The sequence below is a fragment of the Melopsittacus undulatus genome, chromosome 4, assembly GCF_012275295.1.
Source record: "Melopsittacus undulatus isolate bMelUnd1 chromosome 4, bMelUnd1.mat.Z, whole genome shotgun sequence".
Lineage (NCBI taxonomy): Eukaryota > Metazoa > Chordata > Aves > Psittaciformes > Psittaculidae > Melopsittacus > Melopsittacus undulatus.
In genome coordinates, this window is record NC_047530.1 from 46168231 (window position 1) to 46192145 (window position 23915).

The following is a 23915-nucleotide window of genomic DNA, read 5'->3' on the forward strand; positions in this document are numbered from 1 at the left end:
AACAGTCTGTCACCCTTACACAGGATTCTAATGTCAATCCTGCTGCAAGCAGATCTAATAGAATGAATACCTTGAATCTTTTCCAAATGCAGACAAAAGATTAACTAAATTATGACCCAGTGAGCTTTAACTTCATTCTTCTAATATGCAACAAATTCAGAAGTACAATAAAAATCAACTCTCCTAACCAGTAGGTCAACATAAGGCCTTCTACTGTATTGTTCTGAGTGCTAAACTATGTCAGCTAAACCAAATACCTGTGCAACATCATTAACTGATGAGTATTTTACACACATAAGTCAATCTGCAACCTCAACATTCATGTCCAAAAATAAATGTTTCCTACGTAAAGTGAGGGAAAAAATGTCAGGCCAACAGGAAGACTGGCATAATTTTACATAAATTTTTAATCTCATGAGCATAAGCACTTAGCATGTCTGATAGTTTTAAATCTTTACATACCAGTGATCAGCAAAAGTTATGTTTCTGTGCTTCTTTCTACATTATCTTACTAACTGTGAATGAAGTTACTGTTAAAATACTGCACATTATATAATCTTAGACGTTTGACCACCAGGTTTTCCTGACTTATACAGACTCCTTAACTTTATTTGACCCACAAAGCTCTGAAAATGACAAAACACAGCATATATTTACTAATTCTCCTAGAGTAAAGGGAAAAGTTTTGGACTACAGAGTGAATGAGTTTCAACCTAGAAATCACACTGAATTTGGAAAATTACAGATTTGTTTAATGTTGTGAACCATGGGTAGGTTTGTTCTGAATTTCCATTCAGATGAAGAAAATCCTGAGCTCACATCCTTACCCCATGTCTGAAACAGTAATTTATGAAGGTGGATTTTAGACACATTTTAAAAAACAGTAATGTAGAGCATCACCTCTTTGATGTCTTCATCACCTTATTAAAAAAATAGCTTAAAATAAAATATAGGAAGAGACAATTTAAAAAAATAAATTGCATTTGCTTTTGTTTCTGTCTTTCACACCTAAGCTGTTATTTAACCTACTGAAAAATAATTTACTCCAGATCACTTTAGCTATATAAATTAAACTGAAACTAGGCTTTGGATATACTTTGTTCATTCTATACAGAGTTCACATCTTTCTTCTTAAGTACTGTGGTTCAGTGTATACTTATAAATGCTGTGGAAAAGCTCATAACATTACTATAGACTTAATGTTCATTTAAATGTAAAGCAAATTAGAAAGGTCACCCAATTTCTTTACACAACAAGCATTTTCCCCAATACTTCTTCTGGTTTATTTAAATGCAAGTTTCTTGAAGAGTTATATCAAGCTTACATAGTTAGAGGGTGTTCATTCTATGAAAACACATAACTTTAGCATATTTAATATTATATATTGTTGAAAGTACTGTAAGTTCCTAGTATGATTCATTTTTCTACCCAAATTTTATCTTCCCATCCTGACAGCCTTATGATCTCTTCTGTGAAATACAGAGCCCCAAACACTCCTTCACTGTGACATTCCCCTCAAAGTAGTATCAGATAAAGGGCATCTCCTAGTAACTAGAAGATCAAAAGACTAGTTGATGTCTTCACATCACTGGGAATCATTTTGAGGCACAGACTCGCCTAGAAGCAGTAAAAATCAAACACTTTTTTACCCTGAAGAGTTTTTCTGAAATAGTTGCTGACCCTTTCACCTGAAACTACAGCACTAGCCACTCAGATTGACAGGCCATAACTTCACATTTTATGCAGAGAAAATAGGTCATCTTTGTCACTAAGTGTCCTTCTGAGGCTCCTTCCACCCATATATAACTTTCAGGTTCTGTTGCTTTTCTGAGGCCAGGCATGTCCAAGTGTTAGTAAAATTAACAAAGATGCCAATGAAAATTCATTCTTGAAGACAAAAGAGCAATTGGATTTGTTCAGCTTTTGTCTCATATCTCAGTGATTTACTTCATGGTAGTACTAAAACCAAGTCAAACTTAGATTTACCATAAAAATAAGCCAAATAAGGCAGGACAGTACAAATTGCCATACCTCATGACCTTGCAATTCAATTCCATCTTCTATATCTTTCAGTAGCTCAATTAGCCTTTTTCTTTCTTCCTCGAGCATGAAATGGTTTCCTGAATCCTTTGCTAGCTGAAATATTAAAAACAAACACCCACCCCAAAAAAAATAACTTTAGAAGTTCACTAGCTCACACAGCACCAAAACAAAGTGTTTAAACTCTGTGAAATTAACATCCAAATCGTGCTTATTCCCATAATAAAAATTATCACTCTGACAGAAAACCTAGATGCCTACATAAAAACTGATAATCTTCTAGTAGTTTTTGATATAGCAATAGGGTGGATATTTTTTTACTAGATGAAAAATTATCACAGCTACTAGATCTTCATAGGAAGAAAAAAAAAAGCATGAAAATCAAGGCATCTATTTTCTGACAGAAAGAAGTCTTCTGTAAATAACAGTCCCATGCAGGCTATACATCAGCAACCTGCATATCTATTCCTTATCTATGCTTACGAACATCCTCCTTTAACTTAATAGCAAATGCACTTAACAAAAGTCTTAGGAAATATTTGCACTCAAAACTAGCTATGTCCAGACAGAAACAGAACAATTCAGTTCCCAATGCTCTTTAGCAAATACATAGAAGTAGTATTATCCCCACCAACGTGAGCATCCAAGATGAGAACTACCTTATAGAAATCTCTGCCATAAACAACACTTTTTAACAGCAAGATTTTTTCATTCATGCCTAATTAGCTTTTAATGTTCCTGACTCAAAATAAAAACAAACAAAAAAACCCTCCACAAGAATGAAAAACTGGTTCCAGAAGTATTTACATAATATTTTTAGTTAACATTTACCAAAATGTTAATGATTTTATGTGTTAATGCTTACCTCTATGTTCTTTTTAATGAAATCCTTATTATTTTTATTTTTGATATGCATTTTTTCTTGTTCATTAAGAAATTCATTTGTTTCTAATTCACTTGGATAATCTGAAGTTTGAGGAAGAAAAGTTGCTGTGTTATAATTCCTTTTCTGATTCAACGAGAGCTGTAATAACAGCAATCCTATTAAATCCTTAATAAACACAGTAGATAGACAAACTTTATATACTGTTTTCATTATTTATATAATATTGCTTACTTAAAACATAATTATTGTCAAAATCTAATCTTATTTTAAGCTTTTATTATATGAGATCACAGACTCATCATTCAATGTTGCCAAGGCTAAAATACTTTGGATTTCAAACCTCAAAAATGTTAAACATGGTGGCTTTAAAAGCCACAGCATTCTTTCAAACCCTATCATTGTTTTAGATTTATCATCCGTATGAAACCAGACAATAATTTTTTTGAAAACCACAGAAATATTTGGAGACATATCAAGTACATTTTTAAAAATAAAACAGCTGAAGAACAGATGATATAGTTGATATTATAATACAGCTTATAAAACAAATTTCGTTTAAAAATAAATGTGTTATGGACCTGTAAAGCTATTATGGCCACGATACTCAGACAACATCATATGTACGGTTCTTTCCAACAACAGGGTTCTATCTGTCACAAAAAAATTGAAATGCATTGTGTTTTTCAGAGATGTACCAGTTTTAAAACAGCAATTCCTTTACAGACAGCAAATATTTATCACATTAAATAACCAGTTTACGCAAATATAACCAACTTCGATGTCTCAAATACTGCTTCAAAAGTAGGCATGATACATTTTGCTTTTCTGGGAAGTAGAGATTTGAGAAAGGGGTGTGCTATTTGCCTACAAAAAACCCAAATTAAGATGTTTGATAACAGAAGATAGGCTATGGAAATCTACATGAAAGTAACTCTTGTTCAGAGTGAATAGATAGCAAGCAAACTCCCAAAGGTATGAAATAAATTCCATGCATCCTTTTTATACACTATGGACACAATGGGTTTCAGAAGCCACTGCTGTTCTGAACACTGGTAATGAAGCCTGTTATTGCTATTCAAGGACACTCCAGCACAATTCAGAAATTGTGAAGGTGGAAGCTAAGAGACAAGCTTAATTTTAAGGAAAGAATAAAGACACGTGGTAGGAAGACAGAGATATCAAAAGCACAGCCCTGCTTCTACCCAGTATGAAAAAAAACATTTAAGAACACAAACATTACATAATAGTAGACTAAGTGATAAAATTGTAAGAAAGCTACAGTCCATATTTAAAAACTGAAACATGCAATCACATTTGAAAAAGTGCAAAGATTCTGCTGCCATCAATGGTTCAACCTTCTGGAAGACATCCTTGTCATCTTAGCCAGTAACCAGGAAGATAGATTCCTTCTGTTTACACAGAATGGTAGATGACAAAGAAATAAACAATTGCAGCTGACAGAATGGCAGCTGAAGCTATTCTTCTTATGTCACAACACATGTGAGAAGTTACTCAACCACACAAATTTAAATTTTAAATAGTGAAAGAACAGAGGCAGAAAAGCACAATTCCATTTTGAAGTGTTGGACACACTACTCTGCTACCAGCATTTGAAAGCTATACAGTGCACTTAAACAAGTGATTCATAGAACTAGCACAGATGTCTGATTTTTGCCAGAAAGTACCTAATCCATAAAACCAATGCAGCCTCTATAATAATCAGTACAATAAAATATAAAATTAGCTTGTTTGAAGATTTAGGTTTGTCACAACATCTAGATAATTTCTCCTGGAAACAAACAAACAAACAAAACCACAGAACAGTTAAAACTGTATACAGCACCACTCTTAATTTGTAGATAGTTTCTTGAATATAAGCCTCTTAGTGAAAGATACTGTACCTTAGAATAACAGCAAAGAAAAGTTTTTAAAGAATTTCCATGAAGAACCAATGATACACTCTATAGTGAATCATAGAATCATACTGCAGAACAGTTAGGGGTGGAAAGGACCTTAAGATCATCTAGTTCCAATCCCCCTGCCATGGGCAGGGACACCTCACACTAAACCATGTCACCCAAGGCTCTGTACAACCTGGCCTTGAACACCACCAAGGATGAAGCATTCACAACTTCCCCAGGCAACCCATTCCAGTGCCTCACCACCTTTACAGTAAATAACTTTCTCCTTATATCCAATTTAAACTTCCCCTGTTCAAGTTTGAACCAGTTACCCCTTGTCTTATCACTACTGTGCCTAACGAAGAGTCCCTCCCCAGCATCCTTATAGGTCCCCTTCAGAAGGCTGCTCTGAGGTCTCCACGCAGCCTTCTCTTCTCCAGGCTGAACATCCCCAACTTTCTCAGCCTGTCTTCATACAGGAGGTGCTCCAATCCCCTGATCGTTCTCCTCGTGACCCTGAAGCTGGCTCATGTAAAGTTTCTCATCAACCAAAACCCCCAAGCTCTTCTCCGCAGGGCTGCTCTGAATCTCTGCTGTGCCTGGGATTGCTCCCACTCAGGTGTAGAACCTTGCACTTAGCATGGTTAAACTTCATAAAGTTGGCATCAGCCCACCTCACAAGCATGCCAAGGTCCCTCTGGGGACCTAATGGTGTCATCAGCAAACTTGCTCAGGGTGTACTCAATCGCATTGTCCATGTCACTGACAAAGATGTTAAACAAGACCGGTCCCAACACCGATCCCTGAGGGACACCACTCATTACTGGTCTCCAGCTGGACACTGAGCCATTGAACACAACTCTTTGCATGCGCCCAGCCAGCCAGCTCTTTATCCACTGCGTGGTCCATCTATCAAATTGATGTCTCTCCAGTATAGAGACAAGGATGTTGTGTGGGACAGTGTCGAATGCTTTGCGCAAGTCCAGGTAGATGACATCAACTGCTCTACCCTTGCCCATCAGTTCCATAGCCCCATCATAGAAGGCCACCAAATTGGTCAGGCAGGATTTCCCCTTAGTGAAGCCATGCTGGGTCTCACCAAGCACCTTGTTGTTTTTCATGTGCCCTAGCATGCCTTCCAGGAGAATCTGCTCCCAGATTTTGCCAGGCACAGAGGTGAGACTGACTGGTCTGTAGTTCCCTGGATCATCCATTTTCCCCTTCTTGAAAATGGGGGTTATATTTCCCTTTTTCCAGTCATCGGGAACTTCACCTGACTGCCATGATTTTTTAAATATGATGGCCAGTGGCTTTGCAACTTCATTTGCCAGCTCCTTCATGACCCATAGATGGATCTCATCAGGTCCCATGGACTTGTGCACATTCAGGTTCTTAAGATGGTCTTGAACCAGATCCTCTCCTACAGTGGGCCCAAGGTCTTCATTCTCACAGTCCTGCGTCTGCCTTCCAAGTCTTGGGTGGTGCGGTCAGAGCATTTGCCAGTGAAAATTAAGGCAAAGAAGTCATTCAGAACCTCAGCCTTCTCCAAATCCAGGGAAGCCAGCTCTCCTGACAGTTTCCAGAGAAGGCCAACATTGTCCCTCCTGTTTTTTATTTGCAATGTAATTGTAGAATCCCTTCTTGTTACCTTTCACATCCCTACCCAAGTTTAATTCTAACTGGGGCTTAGCTTTCCTAACCTGGTCCCTAGCTTCCCAGACAACATTCTTGTATTCTTCCTAGGCCACCTGTCCTTGCTTCCACCAGTTACATACCTCATCATCTTGCAATGAAAGAAAATATTTTATAAACCTGGATTTAAAAATTTTTCTTTGCATGTTGAGCAAAATGTTTTAGATAAAGTCCCAAACAAAATTATTCTATACTTTGGGAAAAAAAATTAAAAAAAAAAGAAAAAAAAAAAAGAACTGTCACCAGTCCACTTAGCAATCGTGTTTTTTCTGATTATATTGGCCTAGTCACAAAGGACAAGTCCTCATCACCCACCCACTGTATATGCTTTTTTGCCACATACAAACTATATAGTTAATGAATTTTACCCTGATTACGTTGGGGTTTATGGCTATCATAACCTTCTGGATTAATTTGTGTGTGAAATACCGAAGTACGTCTTTCTTCTTCCTTGGCACAGGAGGGACCTGCAAGGAATTTTTCCAGTAAAATTTAAATTGTATTTAAAGAAGATCTATTTTGATGTACAGTATAATAGAAGATCTCACATATGAAAGTTGATGAAATTTATTTGTGTAAATTACATAGCCACCATATTTCTCAAGAAATAAAGAAGGGGGGAAAAAAAATCTTAAGGTGTCTCTCATGAATAATTACACTGTTTCCTATGTCTGGTTTCGGGTTTTTTAAACTACTGGACAAAAAAGTACATCCTAGAAAATACAGCCCTAGGCCCTAAAGTTCAAAAGCCACAGCAGACACCATGTGGCAAGTCACCTAGAATTCAGAATAAGAATAAAGTAACCAGGTTTTCACAGCTGATGTGTGCCTGTGCATGAACTGTTAGACTTTAAAGTGGCTGTAGTCAAGGGTATAGTTTAGAAAAAAAAAAAAACCAAACTGTTCAAACATCCTAGCATGCAAGAGTTGTTTCACTTACTCAAAGAAAAAATTCAGTCGTGATATTGACACATATTAACTGGAAGTGTAAAATAGAGCATTAACTTGGAGTCCATACACTTAGCACTTACAGCAAAGGACTTGTATTGCAAAGAAACATACACTTCACATATGGAAAGAACAACCAACATCCTGTAATAACAGTTTAATGGACTCAACTGGAAGTATGATTTTGTTGCACAAAGCACAGGGAAATTAATTTAAGGCTATTTAATTAACTCCTGATTTAATTTTTTGCCATGAGTGTGTCAGAGTGGTTTTTGTGCCTGAGAGGCTGGGACACAAGTTATTAATGATTTTGTACCAGGAACTTGTGTTTGATTTCACAGCCACATTAAAAGCTATAATTAAACAGCTCCCCTGTATAATTTATTTCATAGGGCTCTTTATCAAATTCAGGCTCTGAAAGCCAAAATATATAAATTGCATTCCATTTCAGTATCAGCCAAAGCAGCTATCTGGGCATTCATTTAAATAAATATATAAATAAACAAGACCTGAAAAGTAAGGCACCAGCATGTCATAGGAAATTCAAGATAAAGATCAAGCTGGAGTATAAATATAAATCTGAATTATGCAGAGTTTTCTCAGTAGAGTACACTGGAACCCATACGATGCACATGATCTCTACAGCAAGGAGTTACCTTTGCAATAATAGGGGAATTGGAGCATGGAATTCATTAACTTAGTCTTGCTTGCCTACTGTTTTTTACTATATCCTGACATCTACTGGAGACTTTTTCAATATCTCTTATATCGAATTCTGTGTTCTTCCCCAGTAACCCAAACTTTGGCGTAAAAATAAAAGCAGGTTACGTTATAATGATAAGCTTTGCTGAAGTGCTTTACCCACAAATTGCTACCCTCACAACGCATATATTTACAACATTCAAGCTCAGATTTTTGCTCAGCAATAATCTTTTAGATCTCAAATACTTGTTCTCTCCCCAGAAAGAAAAAAAGACAGGATGCACTGCAATTCTGTTTCCTTTCAGCAAGAAACCTTTCCAACCAAGGTATATAGGTGCAGGACAGGATGTGAAATGTGTGTAGAACTGACACACCTCCAAGAACTGCAGCACCAAGACAGAGTATTCAAACAGCAATTTTTCCTAAATCCACTCTTGAGCAATTTTGATGTGGTATGTTCTTGACAAGTTGAGTCTGATTGTGTTCCCCCTGCCCAACCAAGTCATTGTGAACAGAATGCCTACAGTTTGTTCCAGTTTCTCCCTCAGTAAAAAGTCCAGCCACAGAAAGAAAAAGAACATTTTAAAATACCCAATTATTATTTCTTTTTTTTCAGGTCCCTGTGAGCAGGCACATCCTCTTTGCATTCTTGGAAAAAAAAATACAGATACTTCAGAACATGCTTCAACCACCTGCTTGAGAACTCCAACAGAAGCTGTGTCAGAACTGACTCAGTAGAAAAAAAAACATGCCTAAACAGTTTCTTAACTTTTCTTTCCATATTCTACCTACAGTTTTACATTATTGGTATTCACTGCAATTTTGAGCGTTATCAGTCTTTTTTTTTTGTTATATATCACATTCCACATTTCTGTTTCATTAACTTGTTGGGGGTCGAGCATGGGCGCTTGAACAGGCCTACAGCAAGCTGTGAGAAAGTGAACCTCTGACCCCAGGCTAAAAGAAGAAGCGTCAAGATCAGCAAAACAGGAACGCAATAACAAGATGCCAGAAGCATGATGTAACGCTAAGCTGAAGCGAAGGTGTGAAACCAATCAGGAGAGGCAAAGTGGAGCGTGTACCCCTCGTGGGCAAAGCAAAGCAGCCAATCAAGTAATGCGTGATCGCGTGTAAAACAGTATATTAAGAGCAGCCTTGTAATCAATAAACGGAGCATTTTGTGAACCTACATCGTATCGGTGTTTTCTCCCCTCCACCTGGCCGCGGCATTCTGGTGACCCCGACGTGATACCAGGAGAGAGAGAGACCGCGGACGAGAGAAGGTGGAGATCCCGGCTGCCCGAGAGAGGCAGGCTGTCCGAGAGAGGCAGGAAAAGAGCTCAAATTACGTGGCCACGGCTGACCGGTGAGTCAGGCAGACTGCGGTCTGGTTCGGGATGGGTTTCGCTGTATCAGCGATAGAAAAGGCTACGATAGAAGTGTAGCGAAGAAAACAGGGTACTCGATACCCCGACAGGAACTTGTGGACTTTTTATTTTGGTGCCGACGAAGGGGGTTGTTAGAAAATACGGGACAGTTATTCTCCAAAGATCAATGGCATAAGATAGGGGAAGAATTGTGGGAGTCGGTGAAGCTTTTAATCTCAAGACTTGGGAGAAAATTACTAAGGAAGAAGCCCCTGATTTATGGATGTTTTCAGTCCTTCCTAAGGTGAAGGGAGCAACCCTTAAAGAGACAGACCTAAAGTTAATGTTGAAATGGTCGAAGACACGTTACCCAGAGATTTATGAGTCTACCGGATTTGAGATATCCTTGTGGAATGGGGCAAGAGTTAAGCTGTGGAATGCAGCCACGAAAGGCAATGATGCTGTGAAAAGTTTGTCAGTCATTTGGAGAACTGTTTTAGAGACGTTAAAGTAAAAAAAAAAAAAAAAAAAAAAAAAAAAATGAGATCATGGAGACCAGCGTGCCCCCCCTCCCCCCCCCGCCCTCCCCCCCCAAAACCTCCGCTGGTTGCTGCCATGGCTGTGAAGACTGAAGATGGGGATGAAGATGATCCTTTCGACTTGAGCCCTATTGACCCCGAGAAGGAGCCTGTGCACGTTCATCAGTTTGCTGTTGCTGATCCTGAGATTCTGATGCCTGATAATGCCGATGCTGACCTGGATGGTGCTTTTGACCTGGAGCCTATTCATCTGGAAAAGAAGCCTGATTTATATCCCCCATATCCTCACGATAAATGGGTAGCTGTAAAGGGAGAAGTGAGATGGGTGGGGGATGTGGATGTATTGCATGGTTTCCCGTGGTGTGTGTGCTTCCCACCTGAGATGGGAAGGTCTCTTGTATGCTCTTATCAGGGGTAACGGGCAGAATGTGTCAGACCGTGGAGTTGGGACCCCGTGTACAACTCTTTTGGTGTGGTCTCTCTGTGATACTCATGTACTAGAAGTTGGTAAATATAAGTATGTCCATGTTTCTATCGACCCTTGGAAACCTTTAGAGATATTGCTGGCAAGTTCTTCCGATATAGGCTGGCCACCTGTGTCGGAACGAGTGTGCATTTTGGTCAGTAAAAAAGCCCAGGCCTCAGGCGATGTGAGGGAGGCAGAGCCTCTGCGGGGACGCTCGCTAAGGTTGAGCCTGCCACCTCGCACAGCAATGATGCTTCTCGGAGCTGGTTTCCTGATAGTCTTTACAGGGTCCTTGTGCCACGTCCTGTATGTGGGACTGTGTAGTGGGAACAATGATCGTCTGGATTTTGTGTTTCAAACACTGTAGTTGTGTGCAGTGTGCTTGTGGGATCCCATATGTGTGTGTCTGTGTCTGTGTATGTTTGTAATGAGCGCAGACAGTGTTCTGTATATTTTTTGTTGTCAGGTTCATGTAAAAGTTTTAACAGGTAGCAGTTTAACCTTTCGGGCAAGAAAAGGTTAATGCAAAAGTGCAGTTGCCAATAGGCCGGTGGTTTTAGCTGTGCAAAGCAGGGTGAGTGACTTTAAAAAAAAAAAAAAAAAAAAAAAAAAAAGTAAAAAAAAAAAAAAGAAAAAAAGGGTAATGATAACTCATTCTAGCTGTTATTAGTGATGGTAGTTTTGATGTATATTGCTTAAAGCTTGTTTTCCAGACAATATGTATGTGTAATCCAAAAAAAAAAAAAAAAAAAAAATCACTTGAGGGCAACTGAAAAGTAACAGCTTGAATATGCATGCTTGTAAAGTAGCTATTATTAGAGGTTGTGATTTTGCATATAAAACCACCTGTATTTACTAGCCAGTTGCTAACAAGAAACTATACCTTGTATTGTATGGATTTGTCACTTGTAAAAGGTGTTAAAGAATGCAAATTTGCAGCAGCTGCTAGAAAATGCTAAGGTAAAAGCTAGAAAGATTCTAAGATTATGATAGTGTTATAAAGCAAGTAATGGAACAAATTAAGAGGGTGGGAGAACTCCACTGGTAAGAAGTTTCTTTGGTTAGTCACTCGCTGTCATCAGCATCTTCAACATGCTGATGCACTCTGTAATAGTTACTCTGCTAATGTAAATCTGTGTGTGCTTTGCTGTAGTAGTGACTTGTTACTGGGTTAAGCAGGTGAAACTCTGCATTGACAACAAGGTGCAAGGACTGAGATTGAACACATGCCTGCTACCACAGTCAAGGGCAAGACTGGGTTGGCCTCTGTGTTTGCCACCAAGAAGAACCTTTAGCTCCGCTGCTGGCTGCAACCAGCAGGTGTAGAGTGGTGGGGACACATGCCATGCCAGACCTTGATGTGAGGGATGGCCTCCGCTGTTATCAGAGAGCCATACAGGAGAAAAAGGGTAGGCCCAGCTGTGTACAGCTATCAACAGGACCATACTGACTGCCAGCGAAAAGTATAAAGCCACAGAACAACATAAAGAAACAGCAATGATAGAAATCTGTGTAAAATCTTTGTAATATCTGTTCTATTATGTGTGACCATGGGTAGTGGACAAGTATACTGAGCACATCTGTTAAATCCCAATTATTCCATCCTGTTACATGGTGTGTAGGATTCACTGGTATGCCACATGTTATAAAGGATCAAGTGACTTCAAATCAGACTAATCTTACTGAAATAATGCTGCCTAGAGTAGTGGGTTGTTATGTTACACAAGTCCAGCAGTGATAGAGCAGACATACGAAATTGTAAAAAACTTCTAGTAAAACTAAAAAGGGGGAGATGCGGAGACAGTGTTTTCACAGGAAAATGAATATTTTGTACATGAGCTCTGAATAACTCTGAGGGATACAGCAAGGCTGTGAGAGGCCCGAGGAAGCCTAAGCAAGCAAGATAAGAAGAAGCTGGAATTCACTGAGTCCTGAGAGCTGTGGACTGTTGGCAAGCGTTCGAGGTCAAGTTCTCACACCTGTGCTTAATCAATTATATGTTAGTCACTAAGGGTCTTCAAGACAAGTATCCAACCATGATATGCCAAATTGCTGTAGGTGTGTGTAAGCAATAGTATATAAGGAGTTAATGCTTTGCAATAAATGGCTTTTTGTCTGATCAAAAAAAAAAAAAAAAAAAAAGGGGGAGTGTAACTCCTTGACTGTTAACACTGTACAGTTTACTTCTGCAGCTGTTTCACATCCCCTTTGCATTAGAATGCTTCTGGGCATGTGTTGTATGAATCTTTCTGATCATTCTGAATCTATTCACAAGAAATTGTTTGAACTTAAAGAAAATATGAAAGAACATACTGTAGAAACAAATCCTATAGACTCTTGGTTAAAATCGTTAGGAATAAGTAGTTGGTTAAGGAGTTTAATCATGATGTTTAGCGGACCAATAATGATTATGTTGTTAATTTTGTTTTTTGGACCTTGTTTGTTACAATGTATTATGCAACGCATGCAGCAAATGACGAACGCCTTATTTGAAAAAAGAGGGGGAGATGTTGGGGGTCGAGCATGGGCGCTTGAACAGGCCTACAGCAAGCTGTGAGAAAGTGAACCTCTGACCCCAGGCTAAAAGAAGAAGCGTCAAGATCAGCAAAACAGGAACGCAATAACAAGATGCCAGAAGCATGATGTAACGCTAAGCTGAAGCGAAGGTGTGAAACCAATCAGGAGAGGCAAAGTGGAGCGTGTACCCCTCGTGGGCAAAGCAAAGCAGCCAATCAAGTAATGCGTGATCGCGTGTAAAACAGTATATTAAGAGCAGCCTTGTAATCAATAAACGGAGCATTTTGTGAACCTACATCGTATCGGTGTTTTCTCCCCTCCACCTGGCCGCGGCATTAACTGTTTACTGTTTCTAGTAAAGAACTCAATCCTTCATTAGTCACTTGTCTACTTTTAATGCAGCTACAGAATTTGGCAGTTTAAATGCTACTTGACATGGAAGTGATTTTTACTAAAAAACTAAAATGCAAAAGTTGATTCTTACCAGTGTGTTCACTTCCACTTTGACTATTTTTGTCTTTATTGTCACATCATAATGAAGCTCAGAAATTATCTCAACAAACTTCCTGGTCTTTTCTCCTTGAGAATATTCTCCTAGCATACCTTTAACATAGCTTAGCTTTTTAAAATTGCCATCTATCCTAATTTTTTTCCCCTAGAATTTTCAGAAAAAAGCCAATTAAAACCAAATAAAAATCTAAGATCAAGCTTCATACATAGTTTCCATTAAAAAAACCAACCCTGATGTTAAAGTACAACGTCTACATTTGTGATAATGCAAAAATTATTTAAGTTTTGATATATTCCCTTGATGTACATGCAAATATTATTTTATTGCAAAGGTTTGAAAGCCTTATTTTTATAGTATAAAAAATAAAATAATCAAAATATGGGATAATTATAATAGGGCATTTTCTTCTCCTTTTTACTTACCAGCTGTATCCTGCCATGGCGAGATCAAAGCTAAAAAAAGTTTTGTGTTTTCTGTCTCTTCATGGCTTTCAGTGGTTCTGATAGACTATTCAAAAGAAATAAAGAAATAAAATATAAATTTGCAGATACATGCATATATTTACATTAAAAAATACTTGAAGGCAAAATACATTGTCAGGTCTCACGAACTTCAGACCCTATTAAAAATTCCTTGTTCTATGGCAACATTTACTGACTATTTTATTTGCTTCTTAAGACTATCAGCCTCTCACAGCATCTCATGAAGTTATTATAAAGACATGGTAGAATTTTAAAGCCTCAGATGTTGTCTTTTATATGGAGACACATTTTATAATACAAAAGTTCTGTAATTCATATATGGCTTTGAATCCAAACCCATTGAAATTATGAGATGCAGTCAAACCAACTGCAATTATGTCTTTTTTGCAACTGACGTTTGTATTCATTGAAATTATACAATACATAACCACAGAGGAAACACTAACTCGTATGTTTCAAGACTTAAATTGACATCCATCTGCTAGAGACCAGGATAGGAATAATGTTAAGTAATTGATGCTGTATGGCTCTTACACGTTCTTCAGGGGGCATCTCTTTTTTTTCAGTAACAGACAATACTGAAATAGATGAGCCTAAGAAAAATCATACTAGAGTAGAATAAACACTTTTAAGTCTGCGTTCATAAACATTACACGCTACCATACCTGCAACTAGTGAGCTCAAGCATAAAACTATACTAGTAAACCACACCTAGACAGCTGTATATTTGGCTTCTGGTCATATCAGTTTTACCATAGCCTTCTTTCAAAGCCTGTTGGCTGTATATATTAAAACCTATTCAAAGTTACTTTTTAAGATCTATTTCTTCACTTTACACATACAACCATGAGTTATTTTATAAAACAATGCCTATGAAACATTATTGTTAGACACTACTTTAAGATACAAAACTATCTTACTTTTTATTAAGTGCAAACTATTTACAAAATAAGCAGAACATTCTAACCTGAAGCTCTTCCCAGAGCTTTGCCCTCATTTCTTTGCCTTGTTTTTTAATTGCTCTCTCCTTAAAATGTTTCTCTGCCAATATTGTGTCAAGTTTATTCATTTTCTTTATAGCTGCTTGAATCTGAGGATCTACATCTGTTTCTTCAGAATATTCCAAGTTTGAAGAGTTTGCTGTAAAATGCATTTTAAATTAATTTTAGGGTGAAGCATTTCAACTTGTAAAAAAATGCAGAAAAAAAAGGCAGCACGAGTTGTTTGATATCAGCCACAGACAAGAGTAAAATTACTCTCAAGCACATATGTCATGCTCATTTCTAAATCTGTTCATAGCAGGAAAAAATATAAAAGTCTTTGTAATAGGACACTGAATCGCACTCTGAACTTTAGCAACTAGGTATAGGGGGAAGGGAGAAAGAGCCCCCTGCATTTTGAGCAACGGATTTGATCCAAATTTATAATAGAAGAGTGACATCTCCATAGGAGCAGCAAAACTCACAGAAAAAATAACCTTAAAAATCTAAAATAATTTCCTCAGCCTGACTAGTAGAATACATGATGAACTGTCATTCTTAAAATGAGTAATTCTGGGGTTAAGACAGACTCTGTAATACCTCTACTTTTAAATGCTATAGAAGTTTCAGTCTTGAGTTATATCTCAGCTAAACCAGATTCTGATACTGGTTCTAGAAAACTGTTGTTTTGAAAAAGAGAAATGGTGAAATATTAAGGATAGAAACTGCAATTATTTAATTAAAATAGATTTTTGTACCATCTCATTTTCTCTTAAACATGCAGATTACAATTTCTGATCACTTTTAGCTTTTCCCCTTCCTATAGCAGTCTCATGCTCTGCCCTCTTTCCTGGTTAAACTTAGCTTCCATTGCAAGAAGGAAACAGTTGTAGCGCTGTCCCTATCCCGCTGACTTCCAAGTTTTGGAGTCCTGCAATGTTTTTCAGTTTTCTAATCTTTTGAGGTCAAATGCTTTACACACCCATTCATGCCAAGCATTTACTGATGAGGAGATGAGTGACACAGCAAGGGAGAGCTATAAAAACCTAACTGAGCTCCAGGAAAGCCCCAAGGGCAGAAGCTGAAAAAACAGCATTTATTTCAAGTTGCCTGAACCCAGCAAATGGATTTGAACCTGAAAGTCCTGAGTGAAGCTTTCAAGTTGAGCTCTATCCCATTTCTCTTCTGTAGAAATTAATACTATGTTAGATCACCAGCACTGCTGCACTAGATAGACAGAATCACCACTGGATTCTGCCTTATTAGGTTGACTTAATCTATGTAAAACTCAAATACTACAATATCATTAAAGAAAGTGAATATCCTTCAATAAAATAATCTTTAAATAAAGAATTCATCCAACACCTCTTGAATATCACAAGGTACATACATTTTCAATTTGTCATATTTCTTTATAACTACAGAATATACACACAAATACATCATGGTCCCAAACTCTCAGAAGCATTAACAAGTGGAAGGGGAGCAGAAGTTTTATTGCTCTGTTCACTTTATACACCTGAAAAGTAGTACCTGCTTTTGCATTACTTAATTTTCCTTGGGAAGGTTCACAGAATTTTAATGTCTGTATTTCAGTGCAGTCATCCCCAGAAACTGAGTTAGAGATACATCCTGAAAAACACAGGAAAAAGCCTTTCACCAAAAAATACGTGTGAAACAACGTCTAAAGATACCTTTTGAAATGTTAACAGTAAAGACACCAAAATATATTTTTGCAGTCCACAAAGCCTCTGTATGGATTACTGTTTAAAAAATTATAACTACTAGCGTACTAACACTCATGTTAAACATAGAAGCAGGAATCAAGGAATTTATTTTGACTGCAATTTTGACATGAAATCTTATATAACCTTGAAGAAGGTATCCAAACTTTTGCTTCACATACTAACCTTTTTGTTTCTAAAGAGCCAGAAGCTCTAGAAAGTTCATTTATTACCATTTACAGAATGGTAATAAAGAATGCCATCTGAAGCATTTCTGAAACTGCTTTCATGAAAATTAGATATTGCATATTTGTATGTAAAGTATGTTATTAATATTAGCATTGTTCAGTTATTAAACACTGTAACTCACAACCATAATTTTCAAGTTTTTGGACTGGTGGACCATTATTAGGATACAAAATTTCTAACAAGTTATCATGATCTGTGTGAAAAGTTTGATAAAAACACCTTACTGAAAACATGGTTCCATAGGACACATGCAGATGGGATTTCCTGATCTTTTAGGCCATCACTAAGGTGCATCACAGCTTAGAGGACACAAGACATATGTTGTGGTGGTAATGGCAGTAATAAAACATTTATTTCAAGGATGTATTCAATACAGTGAAGACAAATGAAGGTATGAATTTTCACACCTCCTTCTCTTCTAGAATTTTACCAATTCTCATGCTCTTTTCCCACCACCAATAGAATTTTACCCAAACTATACAAACATTATATTTGGTCTAGCCACAGCACAAGAAAGTGAAAGTCATTCCACACCTGACAGCTCCTTGCGATTCAGTATACATTTCTGAATAAAGACAGTTATACTCTCCACCATGGTTTGCTGATCTGTTCTTAACTCCTTGCCATCAGATTTCTCTCTGTTACCATCTTTGTTTTCTTCTGGACAGCAGTGTTCTAAACTGCCTCTTTGATGACTACCAGGCAAACTGACAGGTGAATCAGCCTATGAAATGCAAACTAATTGTTAACATAAAACTAGAAATATTCTGGGGGAGAAAAATATAATCACAATAATCACGTACTACCACAAAGGCTAACAACACTTCTATATAACACTGCATTGACTACTAGTCAGGCTGAGCAAATTATTTTTTATTTTTAAGCTTTTTTTTTTCTGTGATTTTTGCTGATTCTAAAAGTTCTGCTTTTAAGTACTTCTTAAATGAAACAACCATTTTCAGATACAATACAGAATTCTGTTTCTTAGATATCACATTGATTCTCAAACTCATCATTCCACAAAATGCCAGATTTGGGGTTGCCAACCAATTAACAGCTTGTGTACAATAGCCTTGTTCATTTCCTGACACTGGGTCCACTGCACCAGGTTGTAGCATTCCAAACTTTCCTCATGCTATAGGGGGTTTTTATAGTCTTTGAAGGGCTGAAAAGCTTATGCTTAATTTATCAGACTCAAGAGACAGAAATTTTCATGCAATAGCCTAGGTCTGAATTTGGATTACGAGTTACCTGATGTTAACTTAATACCCAATAATGAGCCTATAAAAATATTTTCATACTTCTGTGAAGCATCCCATTCTACAGAGAGGTGAACAGAGGAGCAATACAATTCGACTAATCTTAACTAAAACAATTCAACGCTGTAATGCCCAAGACCCACTTCTTACATCTCAACCACCATATCACATATCCCATTCCCAAAATTAAGTTAATCCCCAATATTAGGTTTTTTTCAGAGGACAGATGTTAAATCCCTGGAGCTTACATATTTCTTGGAACACTATGAATTTTTTTTTATTTTATTCAAACATATCCTGAGAGCACTTTATAATCAAAAATACAACTTGTGAGGACTGTTCAAATGCTTTCTTTTAATAGTAAATTTAATTTTCCTCCCAGCTTAAATTTAAAAGCACAAATGGGACGAAAGCGAAACACAATTTCATGGCTCACGCATCAACAGCCTACAGCTGTGTATCTATGCATTATTGACAGATTTTTTTTTAAGACAGTATTTAATAATCTGATTCAGCATAAAGAGGGAGACAAGCCAGTTTTCCAGGTTGTAGTGCTGAATAGCCCTTTTTGTGGCAAACATAAAAGTAACACAGATTCTGAAAAACTAAATTAAACATCATTCCATGTATGCACAAAGAGCAGCTCACATTCATGAGCTTTCACATAACCCCTTAGCACACTTGCAGAGCCCAAGGCTTTATATGAAGTGAAAAAAGCAGAATATTAATCCTTTGGCATTCTAGCAAAAATTAGGTATAGGGTTTCTAACTTAATGAAGGCGAAAAAAATTACCTTAGGCAAATGTGGCTCTGTTGTTGATAACTCCATAGATGTATTTAAAGTTCTACAATTAGGATAAGCTCTTGAGCTAGACGCAGGCCTTGGTATTTTATCCAAGCTCCCCCTTTCAATATCCACTGAGACCTAAAACTGGAAAGTAAAAAAACCCACCACCTTCCAAACTCTCAGTTTTATAATAAATTAACACAAACACAGTAATATTTCAGATGTAGGTTATACCTTTCTATCAATTCAATGTTCAGAGTATAGACTATAGTATAGGCTAGCTTGCTACTAAAGTATACACTTATCAATATATATACAAATATATATTTATACTATCAAGCCAACCAAAGTATTCAAATGTGCATACTGTCATAGAACTTTAAATAGCTAAAATCTTACAAGTAGTCTCACAACAAAGGAAACCTCCTGGCTCTTTTTATTATTATTCTTATCTTAAAAACATGGGACTGGAAAAATTTGCATCAACAGAAGAATGAGAATATTTTAAAGACACCTTAGACACCTAAAGACACCTTAAAGACATCAAATAAAGCGATCAAAAGCCTTTCATATTCGGCAGTTCTAAACAGTGTGAGTTCCCAAATCCAAACGATCACTTTCAGTGTTTCAATTAAAATTTGTGTTTAAACAATAAAAAAGCACGGTTCTCTGCAAAAAAAACCTGTGAATTTAAAGGAATTAGGTATCTGAGTATCTGGTACTTTTCAGAAGGCCCAAGTGAATACAACTTCATACTGCAGCACAATAAAAAGTACAAACTGAGTCATGTACACACATCAGATCCATAACAAATAATGGTTTGGATTGTAAGGGACCTTAAAAAACATCTAGTTCCAACCCTCTTGCCATGCACAGGGACACCTCCTACTGGACCATATTGCTCAAAGGCACATCCAACCCAGCCTTGAACACAAGGATGGGGTAGCCACACTTTCTCTGCACACCCTGTGCCAGTGTCTCACCACCTTCACAGGGAAGAACTTCTTTCTTACATCTAACCTAAATCTCCCCTCTGCTTGAAGCCATACCCCCTTGTCCTGCTATTGCAAAACATCCTTCTCCAGCTTTCTCATAAGCCCCTTTTAGGTACTGGAAGGCTTCTTTAAGGTCCCCACACAGCCTTCTCTTCTCCAGGCTGAACAACCCCAACTCTCTCAGCCACTCTTCACAGGAGAGGTGCTCCAGCCCTCATAGTATCTTCGTGGCCTTCCCACGCATGCCGAAGTATAAAGAAGTGGGCAGAGAAGAAGAGTAGTTCGTTTCAACTCATGGATCCCAGGCTTACTCCGTGGGGACAGCCTGATTCCGGAACAAAAACCAAGCAACCAACCAAACCCATATAAACAACCGCACGCAACACATAGTTATCTCAAGGGAGGTTTCCACATACCGGCAGGCAGGTAGGCAGCCCTTTCCTGCGCTTCCAAGAGCAGCCCGGGGCACTGCGCCTTCGGGCGTGCTGCCCTCCAGAGCCGCAGCTGCGGCCACCCCCCCTGAGACAGGTAGCGCTGGTGGAGCCCTCCCCCGCCCGGAGGCCCCGGCACCGCCGTGTCCGTCCCATCTCTACCGCGAGAGGGCGGCAGCGCGGTGCCGGCGGAGCAGGCACAACCGCTGCCTCAGCTGCCGTTCCCATGACAACCAACGCACAGGCCTCTCGCGATAACTACAGTGTTCAGCCTTGGGGCGGTACTATCGTCTGGATGGGGGTCGTGGTGAACGAGTTGGTCAGGTATACAGCTACAATCGAACACTTACTTGCTGACAAAGTCTGAGCCACCAAGATAACCCCACCGAAGCCTCTCCTCTCCGTCCCTGTACGGATAAATGCTACACGGAGAGTCCTTTTCCTCCCTCCTCCGCCACAGACCGTTGGGGCTGTGCCGGGTCTGTTGCCGAGTGTTCGGGTCTGTGCGGCGGGTCAGGGCCGAGCAGCGCCGGGCAGTGGGTGGCTGGGCCATGGGAAAGGGAGAGCCAAGCCCGGGTCCCCGAGCCCGGCTGAGACTGTCACTGGGGCGAAGGGCGGCGGCGGGCACCCTGCCGGCAGGTTTCGGTGTGCTGGGCCCGGGGACGCGAGTAAGGGGAAAGGAGTCTTGAAAGATGGGTCGCGGTTAGTAGGTGCACGCTGTCAGCGGACTAAGTGGCATGGCAGGTACAAAGCTGAAGCCTTGGCTTTTCCTAAACCTCGGTGAAACGGTGGGTCCCTGGCAGCTGGGGAGTTTGTAGCGGGTGGCCTTTGGAGTCCGCGGTAAAACCTGTTAGCCGGGGTATTGTAGATGTGAGTTGCAGCCATTTTAATTGCAGCATAATTCTCCTAGCTTCTGGCATTCCAACTTCAGTATAAGAATTTTGTAAGTGTTTCATCCAACAGAATATTACTGCATCGAGCCTTTTGAACAATGTATCTGTGCTGTGAAATATCACTGTTTCTTTTGATACTGTCTAGTCTCCTGCATAAATTGTGTCATGACTTGTGAACAACGGTAGTTGAATAACTTTTAAATAAAGTCGTTAAAACTTAAACCAAATAATGTTGTAACCATTTTTTACCTGAATACCTTCCTAATCCCATCCCTTTTATTTCTTTTCTACATTTAAATAGGACGTGAAGGGGCTTTGAGCAACCTGGTCTAGTGGGTGGTGTCCCTGCCCATGGCAGCAGGGTTGGGACAAGATGATTTTAAGGTCCTTTCCAACCCAAACCATTCTATAATTCTGTTATTAATTCCTGTGTGTCTGATTTGTAAAAACTGTAGAGATAGTTACTGGCCTCTACAACTTCCTTTGGTACCCGTGTATGTTAAAATCCAGTTTTCACTGGTAGCAGAAATTTACAAGAAACAGTTTGAAGATACAAACCACATCTTGTTCAATCAAGGTTTTGATTGGCATATCTTTCTGCCAAAAACAGATCTTCCTTTGCTGGGGGCATGGTTTTGCTGACTGCATTAGTTTTTATTGATGCTTGCAGTGTATGGAATTTTACTGTAACATTCCTGGAAGTTACAATGGCATTTTACTGTCACATTCTGGGAAGTGCCAGTAGGAAAGTAAGTGTTTTTCCTGGTATTTAGTGTAGTAAGGATGCAATGTGGTTTAAAGTTAAGAGCTGAAGACAAATACAGAAAATATGCTAGTGGACCAGTGTACTTTAGCCTTCTTCCCAAGTATGCCAAGTTGCAGGTATATTAGAATTTTAACCTAACTCCTGTGATTCCTAACACATCATAGCAGTGTTTGGAATGTGTGCTGCTTCCTGGACAGTGCAGATCATGATTTGAAGCTGTCCTGGGTTCAGCAGTAGCAGTCATTTTTCTCCTTCTTAGTAGCTGGTGCAGTGCTGTGTTTTTGACTTTCAGCCTGGGAACAGCACTGATAACACCCATGTTTTTTGTTGTCACTCAGTAATGTTTACTCTGACCAAGGACTTTCTGAGTCTCATGCTCTGCTGGGGAGGAGGGGAAGCCAGGACGAAGCAGACACAGGACACCTGACCCAAACTAGCCAAAGAGGTATTCCATCCCACAGCATGTCACGGCCAGTATAGAAACTGGGGGCAGTTACCTAGAATGGCTAGATCGCTGCTGCGGTCGGGCTGAGCAGGTGATGAGCAGTTGTATTCTCTTCCCCTGTTATTTCCCTTATTATTATTGGTGGTAGCAGCAGTGATTTGTGTTATACCTTAGTTACTGGACTGTTCTTATCCCAACCCGTGGGAGTTACATTCTTTTGATTCTCCTCCCCATCCCTCCAGGAGCTGGGGGAGGAACAGCAGGGAGCAAGCAAGTGGCTGTATGGTTCTGGGCTGCCAGCTGGGCCTAAACCATGACAGTTCTTTGTGGGATACTATATACTCAAAAACACCTTGACCTCAGTGGGCCAAGTAATCCCTGAATCTTTCTCTAGCCATGGCACATTCCATACTGCAGGAAGGTGCATAGTGCTTTGTCCGTGGAGGTGCTGCACAAACAGGAGATAGTTTATGCTACTGTTGAACCCAGGACAGAAGCAAAACCAGAAGACTGAATCTTTACATCCACGCACTGAGCATCCAATGACAATAAGAAAGCAGTAGAATGGACAACACAGAACCAACTAAACTAAAATCTGGCTTTTGATGTATTAGGTATGATATTGGCTATGAATAATGAGGTATGGAAAATAGCTAGGTATAACTACCCCAATATTTATTTCTTTCTAAAGTAGAGTGTATATGCCTAGCAGCTGTCAAGAGTTTGACTTGCTACCCATGTTAGATTGCCTAGCACCTCAGAAGAACCCATGATTGCAGAGGGACCAGCTCTACCATTTGGAAACAAACTGATGTAAAACTCCTTTGGAATAGGCTGCTTACTGCTTCTTGTCCACATGAAATCAGGCAATGTTTTCAATGAGGCTGTCACACCCAAGAGTTAATAACGGCTTTTCAGCAGGGATATTTCAAAACATAGTTGATTTTATGTGCCTTAGAAGACCCAGAGAGACGGTTCGTAGAGTTCATCTCAAATCCTGCAAACTCGGCCAGTAGTCTTTACCTCCAGTAAGAGGACTGAACTTTTTAAACCTTATTAAATATTACAGGATCTCAAATTGTTTACAGGTGTGTTAATGAAGTTTGAAGTAGAAAAGCAGAACAAAGGTTGTGATTTACGTTTTTGCTTTTCTGGGAATAAATCAGTTTTGTTCCAGAAAAAAAATAGATACTTCTCTGAAGTATGATGATTTAAAAAAAAAAAAAAGTGTAATTGAAGAAAACTTTGTCTCTCTGAATGGCACAGCAAGAAGAGCACTCCAAGATGTGCTTTTCATCCCAAAAGGTAGGTTACAACGTGATGAAGACACATTTA

General features: G+C 38.9%; 1 protein-coding gene across 1 annotated transcript in view; it reads right to left on the reverse strand.

Moving 5' to 3' along the window:
- FSIP1 (fibrous sheath interacting protein 1) overlaps positions 1–20704 on the reverse strand; it is an 88604-nt gene extending 67900 nt beyond the window's left edge. The window contains exons 1-8 of the mRNA XM_005149333.4: positions 20462–20704; positions 17539–17728; positions 16565–16663; positions 15019–15191; positions 13992–14076; positions 6888–6986; positions 2906–3006; positions 2032–2136 (exon numbers count right to left, since the gene is read on the reverse strand). Coding sequence (XP_005149390.3) covers positions 2032–2136; positions 2906–3006; positions 6888–6986; positions 13992–14076; positions 15019–15191; positions 16565–16663; positions 17539–17728; positions 20462–20704 — 1095 coding nt within the window. The remainder of the gene's footprint in view (positions 1–2031; positions 2137–2905; positions 3007–6887; positions 6987–13991; positions 14077–15018; positions 15192–16564; positions 16664–17538; positions 17729–20461) is intronic.
- Between the last annotated feature and the right edge of the window lie 3211 nt (positions 20705–23915).